General features: G+C 45.4%; 2 protein-coding genes across 3 annotated transcripts in view; both read right to left on the reverse strand.

The window, feature by feature from the left end:
• Nucleotides 1-21,317, reverse strand: part of LOC123762694 (5-hydroxytryptamine receptor 2A) — a 513,254-nt gene that overhangs the window by 81,568 nt on the left and 410,369 nt on the right. For both annotated transcript variants that reach the window (XM_069332380.1, XM_069332381.1), the window contains one exon: nucleotides 12,458-12,507. The gene's annotated coding sequence lies outside the window, so the exon portion shown is untranslated. The remainder of the gene's footprint in view (nucleotides 1-12,457; nucleotides 12,508-21,317) is intronic.
• Nucleotides 790-21,317, reverse strand: part of LOC123762791 (uncharacterized) — a 37,967-nt gene continuing 17,439 nt past the window's right edge. Inside the window, exons 2-3 of the mRNA XM_069332097.1 lie at nucleotides 12,402-12,507; nucleotides 790-1,455 (exon numbers count right to left, since the gene is read on the reverse strand). Of these exons, the coding sequence (XP_069188198.1) occupies nucleotides 790-1,455; nucleotides 12,402-12,507 (772 nt within the window). The remainder of the gene's footprint in view (nucleotides 1,456-12,401; nucleotides 12,508-21,317) is intronic.

A 21,317-nucleotide genomic window follows, 5' to 3' on the forward strand; every position in this document is an offset into this window, starting at 1 on the left:
ACTTGTCAGCATGAATGTTGTATAGCTTTGTATGCAGGTGTCAGCATGTAAAATCATAATATACCTACGTGCAACAAACTGGTTGACCAGGGGCACGTGATGAATAGAGCGTCTGACATTCACATCGTAGACTTCTCATGGCGTCCATCTGCCCGCACCCTCTACACAGCGATGACGAAATACAAGAGGAAAAATAATCGACCTGATGGTCTACCCCGTCCAAGTGGCTGGGCACCATTCCTAGTCCAACCATTTGGGCTGGACGGTAAAGCGACGGTCTCGCTTAATGCAGGTCGGCGTTCAATCCCCAACCGTCCAAGTGGTTAGGCATCATTCCTTCCCCCCGTCCCATCCCAAATCCTTATCCTGACCCCTTCCAAGTGCTATATAATTGTAATGGCTTATTGGCACTTTCCTCCCTGATCGTTCCCTCTCCCCCTCTGATGCTCTACAGACTCTACCGACTGTCTAGAGACCAGCTCCCTCTCGACCTGAGAGGTGGAGCATATTCAGCCCCAAAGTATAGCCAGCAGCTGACCCCACAAACCCCCGTGTGTATAATTGGAGTCAGCGCGGTTAGCAGCGCGGAGAGTCAGCCTGAGGTCCTAATGGGCAACAATGTTCACGGGAGACCTGAGGACACATACTATCTGTCTTCCGAGGTCCACCATACCGTTTCCTGACTCCCTTACAGCTCAGCGGCAACAATGTCACACCGAGGACTGCCCACTCGTGAATAAATCTCATAACTGGTGTATTTAACTGCAATTATTCTTATTCAAACATGTTTTATTTTATGGTGAATAAGTGTAGTAAGTCTGGGGAAAGTGTAGGGAGGTCTGACAGCCGTTGGGGGAGGTTGTAGGGAGGTCTGACAGCCGTTGGGGGAAGTTGTAGGGAGGTCTGACAGCCGTTGGGGGAGGTTGTAGGGAGGTCTGACAACCGTTGGGGGAGGTTGTAGGGAGGTCTGACAGCCGTTGGGGGAAGTTGTAGGGAGGTCTGACAGCCGTTGGGAGAAGGTTGTAGGGAGGTCTGACAGCCGTTGGGAGAAGGTTGTAGGGAGGTCTGACAGCCGTTGGGAGAAGGTTGTAGGGAGGTCTGACAGCCGTTGGGGGAGGTTGTAGGGAGGTCTGACAACCGTTGGGGGAGGTTGTAGGGAGGTCTGACAGCCGTTGGGGGGAGGTTGTAGGGAGGTCTGACAGCCGTTGGGGGAGGTTGTAGGGAGGTCTGACAACCGTTGGGGGAGGTTGTAGGGAGGTCTGACAGCCGTTGGGGGAAGGTTGTAGGGAGGTCTGACAGCCGTTGGGGGAGGTTGTAGGGAGGTCTGACAACCGTTGGGGGAGGTTGTAGGGAGGTCTGACAGCCGTTGGGGGAAGGTTGTAGGGAGATCTGACAGCCGTTGGGGGAAGGTTGTAGGGAGGTCTGACAACCGTTGGGGGAAGGTTGTAGGGAGGTCTGACAACCGTTGGGGGAAGGTTGTAGATGAAGTGATAATTAACGAGTGGAGAAGAACATTGAGAACTCAGTGTGTTTGTCGAATGAAATTATTTTTGTTCCTATAGACGTAATTATAACGTAAAGAGCAGGTGTAGTAATCAGCTTATCCTGTGTATGTGGGGTAAATAGCACTTCAGATAACGAAGACAAGGGATACAAAGAAGAATGATAACAAAGATGCAAAGGTGAAGGATAAAAGAGAAGGATAAGAACAAGATAAAACAACGAACAAGGAGAACAAAGAACAAGTAAAAAGTTAAGAAGGAGATCATTATTAAAGAACAAGGAAAACCGAAAACATGCACAACAAAGAACATAGATAACAAAGATAAAAACAACAACAAGGAAAGCAAAGAAAAACGACGAGAAAGAATAAGGATAACAAAGAACAAGGACAACAAAGGATAACCAAGAATAAGGAATAAAAAGAACAAGGATAACAAAGGATAACCAAGAATAAGGAATAAAAAGAACAAGGATAACAAAGGATAACCAAGAATAAGGAATAAAAAGAACAAGGATAACAAAGAACAAGTAATACAAAGAACGAAGGAATAACAAAGAAAAACATAGACCAAGGAAAAACATACATTAGGAATGGTCAAAGTCCCTTTTACTTCAAGGAAAAAGTAGTTATTCAATTGTATAAGTATCTGGCGCACTCAACACCTCAACTACTGTGTCTAGACATGGAGGCATCACCTTCAAAAGGACATGCCTGAATTGGTGAAAGTTCAGAATATGGACAAAAATCATTCCAGTATTAAATCAACTCCTCTCATACGCGGGAGAGTCGAGGGCCACAGGAGTAACAACGCTACAAACCAGACATGACGGGGCTGATCTCATTGAAACCTTTAAAATACTGAACAAATTGGAAGATTCATCCAGACCATTTGTTTTAAAAGGTACAATTTAACGCATACAAGGAGCAGCAGCTTCCTGCTCATTAAGTCACAATGTAGGGACAAAAACAGGAGATGGGTTTTTCACCCGGAGGGTAATAAACCTTTGGAACCACCTACCCGCCGAAGCTGTAAATGCCAAGACTTCAGTTTAAAATCCAGTTGGAAAAAAATCATCAGAACAATGGTGGGACCTTTGACAAGCAGCTGAGTTCCTGTCCCCACTAAAGATAACAAAGAACAAGTAAATTACCTTTCACTCAAGGCACTAAATGCCTTTTATGCAAGGGACTAAAGAGGGTGGTCATCAGGAAAAATTAGGCAAAACAAAGCAAAAATCTGATTTACAGCAAGTTTTGTGATCAAGAATTGGCTGCTGAGCTGGAGTAAACGATATGTTAGTACACGTTTTGAAGGCGGGGCTGGGGAGCTGGAGGTCGACCCTGCAAGCACATCAGAGAACACATGTGTACGTCACATGTGGCCTCGTTGAGCGGCAAAAAAAAAAAAACTGCCAACATCAGTAACATTTCACAAACTTCTTTAATATATTTTCTCCGAACACGAGTCTACTATTATTGTACTCATTCCCAACTGTTTGTCTAGCTAGGAGCTGCATCCTAGGAGTCAGCTGGGTGCCCGTCTGGGAAAGGGAGATGTCGCTTAGCTGACTCACAGGCACCACCACTCACTCATCAAATAACTCGACTCACCTGGTATAGCTTACTATAGGCGCAAGGCTATCTCTTGAAGCTAGTTTCCCACTCTTCCCCAACAGTGTCAATCACCAGGTATGAATATAGTCGGGTTGTTGACCTGATCCTATGACCTCGATATCAGGTCGTTGCCCTCCCTACCTTCCCCCTCACAACCTCCATTCACCTAACCCCGCCGCAAGAGTGATTCATTCACCTGGTCCCTAGGACCCGGATCGTTACGTGTTCCCTGAGGCGCCCTGTGTCATTATCAGAGATGCTAGGAGCTGGGTCATTACGCCGGGTTGCTGGCAGGAAGAGGAGGAGGAGGAGGAGGAGGAGGAGGAAAGGTGGTCCGGTCATTAACCAGGCCATTTGCCTTGTCTCTAGGAAATTGGACTTCCCTGCTGGACTTGGAATAATTGTTGCTTTCTCCACGGCCGTACATAGGGCGCCCCAAGACAAAGGGGGGAAGAGGCAGCGGGTGACGACGTTATTGGGGTGCGAGGGAGAGAGAGAGAGAGAGAGAGAGAGAGAGAGAGAGAGAGAGAGAGAGAGAGAGAGAGAGAGAGAGAGAGAGAGAGAGAGAGAGAGAGAGAGATTTTTTTAGTTGGTAGTATATGTGTGTGTGAATGTGTTGTATACGTGTATGTTCGTAGCTATCTGTGCTTGCGGGTAGGGAGGATTAGCTCCTGGACCCGCCACATCATTTTCGAGTATCTTTTGCAACACTGTCCTGCAATGGCTTCTAGTAACAATTAGATTTGTATTTTATCAAAATTTAAATCTGAGTATGGAATTGGCCAAGACTTCCTCCTCCACCACTGGCGTCTAACTTCCATCAATGACCTTTTGCTCTCCTGCTGCACCTGCTAAACGTTTCGTTCTTATCTATTTTGTCAATATCTCTTAGAATCATATATATTACGATCATGTCTCCTCATTCTCTTATATAATTTAGTACGGTACAGCTCCCTCCCTGTAATTTCCTCAGTTCTGGAACCAATCTTATGGTACATACCTGAATTTTCAAGAGCTTCCATTTGTACTCCACGCAGGAGCTGCATAAAGCAGTACTGGTCTCACGTATGTAGTGTACAGAATATGGCGAGAAACGAGAATATGACGGGAAATGCGAATATGGCAGGAAGCAAAAATATGGCAGGAAACGAGAATACAGCGGGGGAGGAGAATATGGCGGGAAACGTAGACAATATGACGGGAAACGTTGAGAATATGGCGGGAAACGTTGAGAATATGGCGGGAAACAGACAATATGGCGGGAAACGTTGAGAATATGGCGGGAAACGTAGACAATATGGCGGGAAACGTTGAGAATATGGCCGGAAACGTTGAGAATATGGCGGGAAACGTAGACAATATGGCAGGAAACGTTGAGAATATGGCGGGAAACGTAGACAATATGGCGGGAAACGTTGAGAATATGGCGGGAAACGTAGACAATATGGCGAGAAACGTTGAGAATATGGCGGGAAACGTTGAGAATATGGCGGGAAACGTTGAGAATATGGCGGGAAACGTTGAGAATATGGCGGGAAACGTAGACAATATGGCGGGAAACGTTGAGAATATGGCGGGAAACGTTGAGAATATGGCGGGAAACGTTGAGAATATGGCGGGAAACGTTGAGAATATGGCGGGAAACGTAGACAATATGGCGGGAAACGTTGAGAATATGGCGGGAAACGTAGACAATATGGCGGGAAACGTTGAGAATATGGCGGGAAACGTAGACAATATGGCGTTAAACGTAGACAATATGGTGGGAAACGTAGACAATATGGCGGGAAACGTTGAGAATATGGCGGGAAACGTAGACAATATGGCGGGAAACGTAGACAATATGGCGGGAAACGTAGACAATATGGCGGGAAACGTAGACAATATGGTGGGAAACGTAGACAATATGGCGGGAAACGTTGAGAATATGGCGGGAAACGTAGACAATATGGCGGGAAACGTTGAGAATATGGCGGGAAACGTTGAGAATATGGCGGGAAACGTAGACAATATGGCGGGAAACGTTGAGAATATGGCGGGAAACGTTGAGAATATGGCGGGAAACGTAGACAATTTGGCGGGAAACGTAGACAATATGGCGGGAAACGTTGACAATATGGCGGGAAACAGAGAAGATGGCGGGGGGGGGGGGGGGGAAGGCTAGAGTGTGGAAAACTTATCCATCACGTGGGTTATGGAAAATGTAATTGGCCTTCAAGCAGACATCTTGTTGAAATTAAATTGCCCCTCATACATATTGAAATGCGGAACTGATGCAATCACGTCCGAATCCTCAGTTCACTTTATGCGGTATAGGAATTTGAATTTGAAGACTCGTTTGGAGTGAAGCATCATTAAACCCATGGGGTTTGTCATATTAAACCCCATTGGGTTTGTCATATTTACATGTGAAGTCGTATATGGAGTGCCTCGCCTCCTCTGCACCCTCTCTGAGTCAACACCTGACGCCTCTCAACACCTGAGGCCTCTCAACACCTGAGGCCTGTCACCACCTGTCGCCCATATAGGTGTTGTGAAGCTCTCCAGTCACACACTAGGAGCTTCTCCATGTACTGAGAATCATCATGAACCGACTTGGAATGACTATACTGTTCTTGGGGAAAAAAAAATAATTCACAAGAGAATGTTGTTCTGCACTTCTACACTCACTGGAAAGTCTATACTTTCATGAAAGTCTACAACATCCAGGAAATTCTTCACCCCTAGGAAGTCTAGAACCCCCCCACCTCCTAGAAAGTCTACACCCCCCTGGAAAGTCTGAACTCACTGGAACAAGAAAATAGAGGGTATACTTGCATTTTCTGGAAGGAATACAAATCCTGGAATCAATAAACCTTAGACTGGCGAGAAAGAGTGTAGCAATAGTGATTTTGGGGAGGATATTCCCCCGCATTCACACGCCATTGCAACAGCTCTCAATTCATGCAGATTGTATAGTTATTGCAGCACTCTTTCTTGCAATACCCACCGTCCTCGTTCCAGACCATGCTACTGAAGCCAGTCATTGTATTGTGGGGAGATAAATCGCATCGTCAGAATCCCCCGTTATTGACACACCCGCCGTTATTGACACCCGCCGTTATTGACACACCCGCCGTTATTGACACCCGCCGTTATTGACACACCCGCCGTTATTGACACCCCCGCCGTTATTGACATACCCGCCGTTATTGACACCCGCCGTTATTGACACACCCGCCGTTATTGACACACCCGCCGTTATTGACACACCCGCCGTTATTGACACCCGCCGTTATATTTGTATATTATATTTACTTATATTTACTTCTTTATTTTGAGGACGACATTTTCCCATGGGAGAAATTCACGTCTGACCCAGTACGTCTGACCCAGTACGTCTGGCCCAGTACGTCTGGCCCAGTACGTCTGACCCCAGTACGTCTGGCCCAGTACGTCTGGCCCAGTACGTCTGGCCCAGTACGTCTGGCCCAGTACGTCTGGCCCAGTACGCGTGGCCCAGTACGTCTGGCCACATTACGTCTGGCCCCAATACGTCTGGCCCAGTACGTCTGGCCCAGTACGTCTGGCCACATTACGTCTGGCCCCAATACGTCTGGCCCAGTACGTCTGGCCCAGTACGTCTGGCCCAGTACGCCTGGCCCAGTACGTCTGGCCCAGTACGCCTGGCCCAGTACGTCTGGCCCAGTACGCCTGGCCCAGTACGCCTGGCCCAGTACGCCTGGCCCAGTACGCCTGGCCCAGTAAGTCTGGCCCCATTACGTCTGGCCCAGTACGTCTGGTTCAGTACGTCTGGCCCAGTACGTCTGATCCAGTACGTCTGGCCCAGTACGTCTGATCCAGTACGTCTGGCCCAGTACGTCTGGCCCAGTACGTCTGGCCCAGTACGTCTGGCCCAGTACGTCTGGTTCAGTACGTCTGGCCAGTACGTCTGTCCCCAATACGTCTGGCCCCAGTACGTCTGGGCCCCAGTACGTCTGACCCCAGTACGTCTGTCCCCAATACGTCTGACTCCAGTACGTCTGACCCCAATACGTCTGACCCCAGTACGTCTGATCCCAGTACGTCTGACCCCAGTACGTCTGACCCCAGTATGTCTGGCCTCAGTACGTCTGTCCCCAGTACGTCTGTCCCCAGTACGTCTGTCCCCAGTACGTCTGTCCCCAGTACGTCTGTCCCCAGTACGTCTGTCCCCAGTACGTCAGTCCCCAGTACGTCTGGCCTCAGTACGTCTGTCCCCAATACGTCTGGCCCCAGTACGTCTGTCCCCAGTACGTCTGTCCCCAGTACGTCAGTCCCCAGTACGTCTGTCCCCAGTACGTCAGTCCCCAGTACGTCTGTCCCCAATACGTCTGACCCCAGTACGTCTGTCCCCAGAACGTCTGTCACCAATACGTCTGGCCCCAGTACGTCTGACCCCAGTACGTCTGACCCCAGTACGTCTTGTACGAGGTGTATCGGAGACGACGAGGTGGGGGGAAGGAGGAAGAGTAAGGCTGAGAAATTGCCAGGAGGTGGGGAGGGGGAAGATAAGAGAAACGAGCTGCATGTTGGGGAGGAGTAAATGGAAAGAAGAGCGTGGGAAGGAAGGAAGGAAGGAAGGAAGGAAGGAAGGAAGGAAGGAAGGAAAGAAGGAAGTAGGTTGGGGGAGAGAAGGAAAGGAGCAGCGTGGAGAGAAACAAAGGGTGAGGGGGGGGGGGAAGAGTACGACGAACAGCTTGAGGAGAACCAGTTTTTTTTGTTTTCTACCACAGACGTGGCCACACATTTACAATGCTAACCAGCATATATACATTTTCTTCAGTCCTCCATGGACAGGGTGAGAGATGTGTTAAACATATAGTTCAAGGGTTTATTGAACAATCAACCACAGAAGGCGAGTCGGTGCTTTTAAAAAGAACCAGTAAGAGAGCGACGACAGGTTACAGAAGTAATATTCATAACACGACACAAACGACAGGTTCTGGGAGAGGTGGAGCAGACTTTGTGTTTGATTCTTCAGTTACAGTAAACAGCCGCGTGATGAGACTCGTCCACAAGACAGCACTAATGCACATCTTACACTTTCTCGACAGCAGTGGTTACAAAACTTGATAGGATAGGAAGTATAACTTTGTTTGTAACCAATCTTGTGTAACCTGCTCCATATTCTTCTCTGAACTTGTTGACAAGGCAGAGAATCATGCCAGACGAAATATAGCTTCAAGTCTTGACCCGTTCTGGTTGAACAAGTCAGTATAAACTACATCAGAACATTCAACACAGGAGTGAAGGTGGCCTAACCATTATGTATACAAGCCTAATTTCTTTTTTTTTTGTCATCAACTTCGTGAAGAACCAAAGATGACAACTACAACACAGCTCAACAGTCATCAACAATAACTTCACTCTGCAACATTCTCAAAAACATCACTCCATTCCTGGGCGGAAGAAAGTATTTATCACAAGACGGCCCCAACAGTCACTTCTGTACTGACGTGTATTTTCGAAAAATTCCATCCCCCCGACCACAAAAAGGCTCTGGTACACAGCTCCAGCTTTACTTAAGCCAAATTTGGCTGTAGCCTATCAGTAGATATAGCATTTGTCTGTTAAAAATATTCATATTAAATAGATCAATATTTAGGGTAAGGTTTTAAATCCAGATAAAGTAAGAGAACTTATATTGTTGTATTATTTTAACACTATTATTAAATCCTAGTCTTAGTTGAGAGAGAAAAAATGAAAGTCACAGTTGCATTTTATTATGAACACACACACACACACACACACACACACACACACACACACACACACACACACACACACACACACACACACACACACACACACACACAAAGACCTAGACAGGAATATGATAGAAACAACATGGCCACCATTAACATAATAGAAAGAGCAGCTTCTGTTGCTAGCAGGAATGGATCTGGACTACTAATTATGGGAGACTTCAACCATGGGAAGATTGATTGGAAGAACAGAGACCCGCATGGAGGACCAGAAACATGGAGAGCTAAGCTGCTGGACGTGGCAACAAGAAACTTTCTAAGCCAGCACACCAAAGAACCAACAAGAATGAGAGGAGAAGATGAACCAGCAATGCTTGATTTGATATTTACCCTAAATGAATGGGATATAAGGGAAGTTAAGATGGAAGCGCCCTTGGGAATGAGTGACCACAGTGTATTGAACTTTGAGTACCTGGTAGAACTAGGACTTATCTCCCCCCAAAAAGAACTAGGAATCAAAAGGCTGGCATACCGAAAGGGGAATTATGAACAGATGAGAAGTTTCCTAAGTGAAATACCTTGGGACACAGACCTCAGAGACAAGTCTGTACAGGGTATGATGGACTATGTTACCCAAAAGTGTCAGGAGGCAGTAAACAGGTTCATCCCGGCCCAAAGGGAAAAATCCGAGAAGCAACAGAAGAATCCATGGTATAATAGGGCATGTATGGAAGCGAAGAAACTGAACAAAAAGGCGTGGAGGAACTTCCGGAATAACAGAACACCAGAAAGCAGAGAGAGATACCAGAGAACCAGGAATGAGTACGTCAGGGTGAGAATAGAAGCAGAGAAAAATTTTGAAAATGATATAGCAAACAAAGCCAAGACCGAACCAAAGCTACTCCACAGTCACATCAGAAGGAAAACAACAGTGAAAGAACAGGTATTGAAACTTAGAACAGGCGAGGACAGGTATACAGAGAATGACAGAGAGGTGTGTGAGGAACTCAACAAGAGGTTCCAGGAGGTCTTCACAATAGAACAGGGTGAGGTCACTGTGCTAGGAGAAAGGGAGGTAAACCAGGCGGCCTTGGAGGAGTTCGAAATTACGAGAGAGGAGGTCAAGAGACACCTGCTGGATCTGGATGTTAGAAAGGCTGTTGGTCCAGATGGGATCTCACCATGGGTACTGAAAGAGTGTGCAGAGGCACTTTGCTTGCCACTCTCCATAGTGTATAGTAAGTCACTAGAGACGGGAGACCTACCAGAAATATGGAAGACGGCGAATGTGGTCCCAATATACAAAAAGGGCGACAGACAAGAGGCACTGAACTACAGGCCAGTGTCCTTGACTTGTATACCATGCAAGGTGATGGAGAAGATCGTGAGAAAAAACCTGGTAACACATCTGGAGAGAAGGGACTTCGTGACAAATCGCCAACATGGATTCAGGGAGGGTAAATCTTGCCTTACAGGCTTGATAGAATTCTACGATCAGGTGACACAGATTAAGCAAGAAAGAGAGGGCTGGGCGGACTGCATTTTCTTGGATTGTCGGAAAGCCTTTGACACAGTACCGCATAAGAGGCTGGTACATAAGCTGGAGAGACAGGCAGGTGTAGCTGGTAAGGTGCTCCAGTGGATAAGGGAGTATCTAAGCAATAGGAAGCAGAGAGTTACGGTGAGGGGTGAGACCTCCGACTGGCGTGAAGTCACCAGTGGAGTCCCACAGGGCTCTGTACTCGGTCCTATCTTGTTTCTGATTTATGTAAATGATCTCCCGGAGGGTATCGATTCATTTCTCTCAATGTTTGCGGACGATGCTAAAATTATGAGAAGGATTAAAACAGAAGAGGACTGTTTGAGGCTTCAAGAAGACCTAGACAAGCTGAAGGAATGGTCGAACAAATGGTTGTTAGAGTTTAACCCATCCAAATGTAATGTAATGAAGATAGGTGTAGGGAGCAGGAGGCCAGATACAAGGTATCATCTGGGAGAGGAAATTCTTCAGGAGTCAGAGAAGGAAAAAGACTTGGGGGTTGATATCACGCCAGACCTGTCTCCTGCAGCACATATCAAGAGGATAACATCAGCGGCATATGCCAGACTGGCCAATATACGAACGGCATTCAGAAACTTGTGTAAAGAATCATTCAGAACTTTGTATACCACATATGTCAGGCCAATCCTGGAGTATGCAGCCCCAGCATGGAGTCCATATCTAGTCAAGGATAAGACTAAACTGGAAAAGGTTCAAAGGTTTGCCACCAGACTAGTACCCGAGCTGAGAGGTATGAGCTACGAGGAGAGACTACGGGAATTAAACCTCACTTCGCTGGAAGACAGAAGAGTTAGGGGGGACATGATCACCACATTCAAGATTCTGAAGGGGATTGATAGGGTAGATAAAGACAGTCTATTTAACACAAGGGGAACACGCACAAGGGGACACAGGTGGAAACTGAGTGCCCAAATGAGCCACAGAGATATTAGAAAGAACTTTTTTAGTGTCAGAGTGGTTGACAAATGGAATGCATTAGGGGGTGATGTGGTGGAGGCTGACTCCATACACAGTTTCAAGTGTAGATATGACAGAGCCCGATAGGCTCAGGAATCTGTACACCTGTTGATTGACGGTTGAGAGGCGGGACCAAAGAGCCAGAGCTCAACCCCCGCAAACACAACTAGGTGAGTACAACTAGGTGAGTACACACGCGCACACACGCACATGAACCTAGGAGGAGGAACTAGGAGGCCAGTCACTGGATACCGAATGGGGGATGAAGTCCTTCACGCAACGGACAGAAAGATCTAGGAGTTGATATCACACCAAACCTGTCTCCTGAAGCCCACATCTAAAGAATAACATCTCCGGCCTATGCGAGGCTGGCTAACATCAGAACTTCTTTCAGAAACCGGTGTTAGCAATCTTTCAGAACCTTGTATACCACATATACTCCAGGCCAATCCTGGAGTATGCAGCCCCAGCATGGAGCCCGTATCCGGCATACCAAGCTGGAAAATGTCGAGAGGTATGCCACTAGGCTAGTCCCAGAACTAAGTGGCATGATTTATGAGGACATACTACGTGAACTGCACCTCACGTCGCTGGAAGACAGAAGAGCTAGGGAAGACATGATCACCACATACAAAATTCTCAGGGGAATTGACAGAGCGGACAAGGATGGATTATTTAACATGGGTGGTACACGAACAAGGGGACACAGGTGGAAGCTGAGTACCCAAATGAGCCACAGAGACATTAGAAAGAACTTTTTCAGTGTCAGAGTAGTTAATAAATGGAATGCACTAGGAAGTGATGTGGTGGAGGATGGCTCCATACACAGTTTCAAATGTAGATATGACAGAGCCGAATAGACTCAGGAATCTGTACACCAGTTGATTGACGGTTGAGAGGCGGGACCAAGGAGCCAAAGCTCAAACCTCGCAAGCACATTAGGTGAGTACAACTAGGTGAGTACACACACACACATTAACTCTATAATAATTATTCGCAAACAAAAGAAAGCACCAATGAATAATAAATGTAATTTTACCACTATATAGAAGTCAATCAAGTTAATAACAATCAATGAAGGGTTGATGGACTTACCCTTAAGGGAGCTGTTAGCAGCACGTCTCGTGGGCGGCCACAACGGCAATCTGAAAGCACACAGATATGCTAATTACCATTGAAACACAATCCTATGTGGGTATTCAGCCTTCAGTGTGTGTGTGTGTGTGTACTCACCTATTTGTACTCACCTATTTGTGTTTGCGGGGGTTGAGCTTTGGCTCTTTGGTCCCGCCTCTCAACTGTCAATCAACTGGTGTACAGATTCCTGAGCCTATTGGGCTCTATCATATCTACATTTGAAACTGTATGGAGCCAGCCTCCACCACATTACTGCCTATTGCATTCCATTCGATAACTACTCTGACACTGAAAAAGTTCTTCCTAATATCTCTGTGGCTCATTTGGGCACTCAGTTTCCACCTGTGTCCCCTTGTTCGTGTGCCCCTTGTGTTAAATAGCCTGTCTTTATCTACCCTATCAATTCCCTTGATAGGGTATTCCACAAATAATAGAAAATATTGATTTGTATATGTTAACTAAGCCAAATTTGCTGCAAAGAGTACATTGTTGTTACTGCTCTCAATTCTACCCCAAAGTAATTATATATATATATATATATATATATATATATATATATATATATATATATATATCTATATATATATATATATATATATATATATATATATATATATATATATATATATATATATATATATATATATATATATATATATATATATATATATATATATTTATATATATGTCGTACCTAGTAGCCAGAACGCACTTCTCAGCGTACTATGCAAAGCCCGATTTGCCTAATAAGCCAAGTTTTCCTGAAATAATATATTTTCTCTAATTTTTTTCTTATGAAATGATAAAGATACCAATTTCATTATTTATGTGTGTGTGTGTGTGTGTGTGTGTGTGTACTCACCTAGTTGTACTCACCTAGTTGTGTTTGCGGGGGTTGAGCTCTGGCTCTTTGGTCCCGCCTCTCAACCGTCAATCAACAGGTGTACAGATTCATGAGCCTATCGGGCTCTGTCATATCTACACTTGAAACTGTGTATGGAGTCAGCCTCCACCACATCACTTCCTAATGCATTCCATTTGTCAACCACTCTGACACTAAAAAAGTTCTTTCTAATATCTCTGTGGCTCATTTGGGCACTCAGTTTCCACCTGTGCCCCCTTGTGCGTGTTCGCCTTGTGTTAAATAGACTGTCTTTATCTACCCTATCAATCCCCTTCAGAATCTTGAATGTGGTGATCATGTCCCCCCTAACTCTTCTGTCTTCCAGCGAAGTGAGGTTTAATTCCCGTAGTCTCTCCTCGTAGCTCATACCTCTCAGCTCAGGTACTAGTCTGGTGGCAAACCTTTGAACCTTTTCCAGTTTAGTCTTATCCTTGACTAGATATGGACTCCATGCTGGGGCTGCATACTCCAGGATTGGCCTGACATATGTGGTATACAAAGTTCTGAATGATTGCTAACACCGGTTTCTGAAAGAAGTTCTGATGTTAGCCAGCCTCGCATAGGCCGCTGATGTTATCCGCTTGATATGTGCTGCAGGAGACAGGTCTGGCGTGATATCAACCCCCAAGTCTTTTTCCTTCTCTGACTCCTGAAGAATTTCCTCTCCCAGATGATACCTTGTATCTGGCCTCCTGCTCCCTACACCTATCTTCATTACATTACATTTGGTTGGGTTAAACTCTAACAACCATTTGTTCGACCATTCCTTCAGCTTGTCTAGGTCTTCTTGAAGCCTCAAACAGTCCTCTTCTGTTTTAATCCTTCTCATAATTTTAGCATCGTCCGCAAACATTGAGAGAAATGAATCGATACCCTCCGGGAGATCATTAACATATATCAGAAACAAGATAGGACCGAGTACAGAGCCCTGTGGGACTCCACTGGTGACTTCACGCCAATCGGAGGTCTCACCCCTCACCGTAACTCTCTGCTTCCTATTGCTTAGATACTCCCTTATCCACTGGAGCACCTTACCAGCTACACCTGCCTGTCTCTCCAGCTTATGTACCAGCCTCTTATGCGGTACTGTGTCAAAGGCTTTCCGACAATCCAAGAAAATGCAGTCCGCCCAGCCCTCTCTTTCTTGCTTAATCTGTGTCACCTGATCGTAGAATTCTATCAAGCCTGTAAGGCAAGATTTACCCTCCCTGAATCCATGTTGGCGATTTGTCACGAAGTCCCTTCTCTCCAGATGTGTTACCAGGTTTTTTCTCACGATCTTCTCCATCACCTTGCATGGTATACAAGTCAAGGACACTGGCCTGTAGTTCAGTGCCTCTTGTCTGTCGCCCTTTTTGTATATTGGGACCACATTCGCCGTCTTCCATATTTCTGGTAGGTCTCCCGTCTCTAGTGACTTACTATACACTATGGAGAGTGGCAAGCAAAGTGCCTCTGCACACTCTTTCAGTACCCATGGTGAGATCCCATCTGGACCAACAGCCTTTCTAACATCCAGATCCAGCAGGTGTCTCTTGACCTCCTCTCTCGTAATTTCGAACTCCTCCAAGGCCGCCTGGTTTACCTCCCTTTCTCCTAGCACAGTGACCTCACCCTGTTCTATTGTGAAGACCTCCTGGAACCTCTTGTTGAGTTCCTCACACACCTCTCTGTCATTCTCTGTATACCTGTCCTCGCCTGTTCTAAGTTTCAATACCTGTTCTTTCACTGTTGTTTTCCTTCTGATGTGGCTGTGGAGTAGCTTTGGTTCGGTCTTGGCTTTGTTTGCTATATCATTTTCAAAATTTTTCTCTGCTTCTCTTCTCACCCTGACGTACTCATTCCTGGTTCTCTGGTATCTCTCTCTGCTTTCTGGTGTTCTGTTATTCCGGAAGTTCCTCCACGCCTTTTTGTTCAGTTTCTTCGCTTCCATACATGCCCTATTATACCATGGATTCTTCTGTTGCTTCTCGGATTTTTCCCTTTGGGCCGGGATGAACCTGTTTACTGCCTCCTGACACTTTTGGGTAACATAGTCCATCATACCTTGTACAGACTTGTCTCTGAGGTCTGTGTCCCAAGGTATTTCACTTAGGAAACTTCTCATCTGTTCATAATTCCCCTTTCGGTATGCCAGCCTTTTGATTCCTAGTTCTTTTTGGGGGGAGATAAGTCCTAGCTCTACCAGGTACTCAAAGTTCAATACACTTTGGTCACTCATTCCCAAGGGCGCTTCCATCTTAACTTCCCTTATATCCCATTCATTTAGGGTAAATATCAAATCAAGCATTGCTGGTTCATCTTCTCCTCTCATTCTTGTTGGTTCTTTGGTGTGCTGGCTTAGAAAGTTTCTTGTTGCCACGTCCAGCAGCTTAGCTCTCCATGTTTCTGGTCCTCCATGCGGGTCTCTGTTCTTCCAATCTATCTTCCCATGGTTGAAGTCTCCCATAATTAGTAGTCCAGATCCATTCCTGCTAGCAACAGAAGCTGCTCTTTCTATTATGTTAATGGTGGCCATGTTGTTTCTATCATATTCCTGTCTAGGTCTTCTGTCATTTGGTGGTGGATTATATATGACTGCGACTATAATTTTTTTCCCTCCATTTGTTACAGTACCTGCTATGTAGTCACTGAAACCTTCGCAGCCCTGAATATCCATCTCCTCAAAATCCCAGCCTTGTCTTACCAGCAGAGCTACACCACCCCCACCTCTTCCTTCCCTCTCTTTCCTCATAACATAATAGTCCTGTGGGAACACTGCATTTGTTATCGTATTCGTGATCTTTGTTTCTGTGAGGGCTATTATGTCTGGGTTTTCCTCTAGTACCAGTTCTCCAAGCTCATTTGCTTTATTTGTAATTCCATCTATGTTTGTGTACATCGCTTTGAGGCTCACTTTCTTCTGTCCCTTCTCAAATCGCCTCCTTGGTGAGTGTTCTGCTGGTGGGGGAGGCTGTTCCATGGGTGTGAGGACCTGTGAGGTGGATAACAGGGTCTCAGAGGATACTGGGATGAGGGGCGGGGGATCCAGTGAAGGGGGAGGGACAGGGAGGGTATGGGATGAAAGGGGAGGGAGGACGGGAAGGAAAGGGGGGGAGGGAGGACTCGGGAGGAGGGGAGGGGTAGAAGGGTGGGGATTGGGTGTGGGGGGAGGGAGATTTTGCTGAACATTTGAGTGGGGGCAGGGAGGGTTTGGGGTAGGGGGGTTTTCTATGCAGTGGAGGGAGGCGGGGTTGTCCTCCCTTCTGGTGTTACTGGGTAGCTGGTTGTGGGTTCCCCCCTCGCCTCTGGGGGTGTTGGGTTGGGAGCTGTGACTTCCTGGTTTTCCCCTCTCGCCCTGCGCCTCTTCCTTGCTTCTGCCGCCACGGCTCTCTCCTCCCTTGTCATGTCTCTCTGGAGGAATACATTTTTTAATTTTCCCACGTTTTTCAGGGAGCTCTTCCTTGATAGGATCTTCTCCTTTGTGTTCTCGTTTGCAAACACTATCTTTATCATTCGGTCTCGGTCTTTGTTGTACCGGCCTAGCCTGAAAACCTTCTCAATGCTATGCTCAGCCCCTTCCATGTCTAGTGCCTTTAGTACTTCATTCACTGCTGCTTTGTCCTTGTCACTCCACTCTGTCCTATTAGATCCTTCCTGCTCCTTAATACCCACAGCAACCACTGATCTGTTCCTTTCCAGCAGTTGGCTAGTGGAGCGTGCCGCCTCCTGCGAGGTGGCTGCTTTCATGGCCACCTCCATCACTGCAGTCATTACTTCAGAGTTATTTTTTTTTAGTATTTCCGCAAATGTTGCTTTTATTGTGGCATTCTCATCCAGAAAACTATTACCACCTTCTCCCTGGGTGGTTTTCTGATTCTCAGCCTCGATACCATTTTCTTTGAGGGCTCTAATCTCCAATTAGTGTGTGTGTGTGTGTGTGTGTGTGTGTGTGTGTGTGTGTGTGTGAGAAAGCTGCATGAACGCGCAAGCCATATATCACTAAGAACTCTTTGATCCGGCCAGGGTTCGAACCCATGCCGTCCAGGATCACCCCTAAACGTACACAGTACCGTGACCACCGCACCAATGATCGTCTATCATTGGTGCGGTGGTCACGGTACTGTGTACGTTTAGGGGTGATCCTGGACGGGACAAAGAGGTCTTAGTGATATATATATATATATATATATATATATATATATATATATATATATATATATATATATATATATATATATATATATATATATATATATAGACTGAAAACTCACACCCCAGAAGTGACTTGAACCCATACTGCCAGGAGCAACGCAACTGGTATCTACAGGACGCTTTAATCCGCTTGACCATCACGACCGGACATAAGGATGGGTTCGAGTCACTTCTGGGGTGTGAGTTTTCAGTCGCATATAGTCCTGGGGACCATTCAGGCTTGTTCGCATATATATATATATATATATATATATATATATATATATATATATATATATATATATATATATATATATATATATATATATATTTAGTGTGTAAGAGAAAGAGAGAGAGAGAGAGAGAGAGAGAGAGAGAGAGAGAGAGAGAGAGAGAGAGAGAGAGAGAGAGAGAGAGAGAGAGAGAGAGAGAGAGAGAAGCAAATCAATTTTCGTTAGCCCCAAAAAGTTCATTTATATGATAAAAAATGGTGATCTTTGGCTAATGAACTTCCTTCGTATTTCCAGGCACACAAACACCCTATATTCCCCCCCCCTCCTGACACCGACCTTTTGTCCCCTCCCCCCTGTCTCTTGCCCCCTCTCCCTTCCCATATTTCCCCTTTCCCTCTACACCATACCGCTTCCCTCTCCCACACCCTCACTTCCCTTTGTTCCTGCGGCTTCCCTCTACTCCTTTAACCCTTATGTCCTCTGCATCCTTCCCTTACTCATTTTTCTACTTCTCCTTGCCCGCTTTCCCACTTCCCTTTCCTCCTCTCCTTTCTGTCTCCTCCCCTCTTACCTACGTCCCCTCATCTTGCATCCATTTCCTAAGGAGGAAATTTGTATCTTCAAACTCCTTTCCAATACTACGGTGCCCTTTTTCGTCTTCTTATGTAACACTGTAAAAGTGTTTGGTTTAGTTTAATACATACATAGAGTACATGAGTCATAGACAGGGATTAGAGAAGGCGCCAGTTTGTCCACCGGAAAGTCACACCTCTAAAAGTTAATGACCCCAAGTGACCTGAGGTCAGATCATGTGAATTTCACCTTACGTCTACTAATCTTATAATTGGAGCCTGGTAGCCTTCAAACATGCCGACGTTTAAGGAGTGGCCTGGTAGAGAGCCGGAGGCTATCTACTTGTGGGCGGAGTTAGCTACTAGGTTCCCCCAATATATACTCGGAGAACTATCAATTCGAGAGCATTAAGCAATAGGAGACCAGCCAGCGGAGCAGAGCAGAGGCCAGCCGTCGAGATAGGCCGTCACCAGACGTGGGGTGACGCTGCCTGAAAATTGCAGACTCCCCCCCCCCCCTCTCTATTCAACTTAGACTCAGTCTTCAGTGAGTGAACATTTAGGTGACTTGGTCGTGTTTTACAAGTGTTGTGTGATGATCAGGGGCAGTCAGTTGTAGTGTTCTCAGATTCTTGGAGGATGACTCACTTTGAATATTAATCTTTAACATTTTAATTGGATTGCTTAAGTTATGATACTTATCATGAAAACTATAATTGTTGAATTTATTATTTAAATGGACTTTATTTTGTTCCCTAGAGATTTTGAGTTGAGGTGAGAAAGCCTCTGTGGTTACTGGTTTCATGGTTTAGAATGAGTACATGATAAAGATGGGACCATACTAATAATGATCTCTTGATAACATCTTTGGTGAATATTGTGATATAGACAAGTTCCATTCCTTGTCTTGTATGTAATGATCATGAATGGATGGTGGCAGCATTTCGTCTTCTACTATCTACTTTCTACTTCTACTATCTACTCTTCTCCTTCTACCTATCTACACCTCTCCCTCCACCCCTCTCTAAACTCTCACTTTCAACTAAAGACCCTCCTCGCTCCTCCCACCTCTCTCCTCTCTCACCCCAAACCCTCACTAATTACTTCACTATTCATTTCTTTCCTTTCGTTTTCTCTTATACGTTTGTGGCAATGATTCTGTATTCTAGAGTTCTCTCTAGAGTTTCGGGTAACTGACCAAGTTACGGCGCCATGTAGTCTTAGCACCTAGGTAGTCAAATACCTAGGTTACAAGGTGTTTAAAGAGAGAGTTTGCCTTAGGAACTCTGGAGGTGCTCTAGAATAGTTAGCTAACTGGGGACGGGATAACGGACTAGAGAGAGCTGTTTCCCCCGGCCTCGTTAGTTAACTGGGGGGTGGAATAATGGACAAGATAGAGCAATTTCCCCCACCCCCCGTTACACTTAGATGCAATACAAGATTCATGGTAATACTTCATATCAGTCTTCACTAGAGAAAACTAGGCCATATTATCCTATAAGACAGTGTTTATAGCGGGTAATAAGAAATTTATAAGAAGAAGTGAAAAGTAGAAAAAAGATACAATACTCAGAACGATGTCTAGGATAATGATGGGACACGGAAATCAGTGAGCTGAAAATTAAGATATCAATAAGCTGAAAATGAAGATATCAATAAGCTGTAAATAAAGATATCAATAAGCTAAACGACGTCAGTAAAATCAATTAAACTGCAAGATTGGTTGATAATCGGTACGTGTTAGGACGTGTAATAATTGAATTGTAGTAATTTTAAATGTAAATATATGAGATAATTTGATAAGCAAGAATAGAAATTATATGAACTTAATACTTTCTCCCTATCCTTAAAGAGGTGATGGTAGACCATTCTATCACAATTTGGCGAGTGGAAGCGTCGTCAGCATTGGTCAGCACTGAGGGATGTCAGCAATGTCCAATTCTATAATTGGGAGGCAAATCTCCAATCTTAAGATTCCTCCTAATTTGATAAGCATCGATTGTGGGGAATTTATTTGAAATGTAATTACAACCTAAATTAGGATTCACTTTGAAAAACCTCGTTTAATTTAAGGCAGGACATGTGTTTACGAGAGAGTCCTCATACCGTGGGAGTTTCCTCAAGTTTTAAGAGAGAAGAAACAGGCGATACATGATCACCACATACATAATCCCCTTGGGAATGAACAACGTAGATAAGGAGAGACTATTCAACATGTACGGTACTCGAACAAATGGGACACAGATGGAAACTAAATACCGACTATGCCACAGAGAGTCTTTTAAGTCTTTTCTGTGCTAGAATAATTAACAAATGGAATGAAATAATGAGTGAAGCAGAGGAAAACAGATTCCCCACACAGCTTCAAGTGCAGACTATGGAACCTGTTTACCAGGCAACTGAAGGGTAAATGCCACGACCCAAGACCCTGAAGCTCAATCCCCTGAAAACCAAACTAGAAAAATATTTCCCCAATCCAGGCCCAACCACTTGGGCTGGACGGAAAAGCGACGGTATCGCGCCATGCAGGTTGGCGTTCAATCCCCGTCCGCACAAGTAGTTGGGCATCATTCCTTCCTCCCCGTCCCATCCCAAATCCTTATCCTGACCCCTTTCCCAGTGCTATATAGTCGTAATGGCTTGATGCATTCTCCTGATAGTTTCCTTCCTTCCTACCCCCCAATCCAGAGCATCCAGAGCACCACCATGTGAGTTACAGGCTTCAGTGTGCAGAGCAGAGTAACCTACATTGAATGTTATCTTCAAGTAAGTCTATCGCATATCTTTTTATATTTTTCCGTCCAAGTCTTTTGAAACATTTCCAACGTGCTGGGGCGTTGAGATCGATGACAGACTCTGTATACATTGCTGCCAAAGGAACGAAACTGAGGGGATAATTGAGCGCTGCTGAATACTTCCTCTAAGGTGAAAACAAA

This window comes from Procambarus clarkii, chromosome 27 (genome assembly GCF_040958095.1).
Source record: "Procambarus clarkii isolate CNS0578487 chromosome 27, FALCON_Pclarkii_2.0, whole genome shotgun sequence".
In the NCBI taxonomy this organism is placed as follows: Eukaryota; Metazoa; Arthropoda; class Malacostraca; order Decapoda; family Cambaridae; genus Procambarus; species Procambarus clarkii.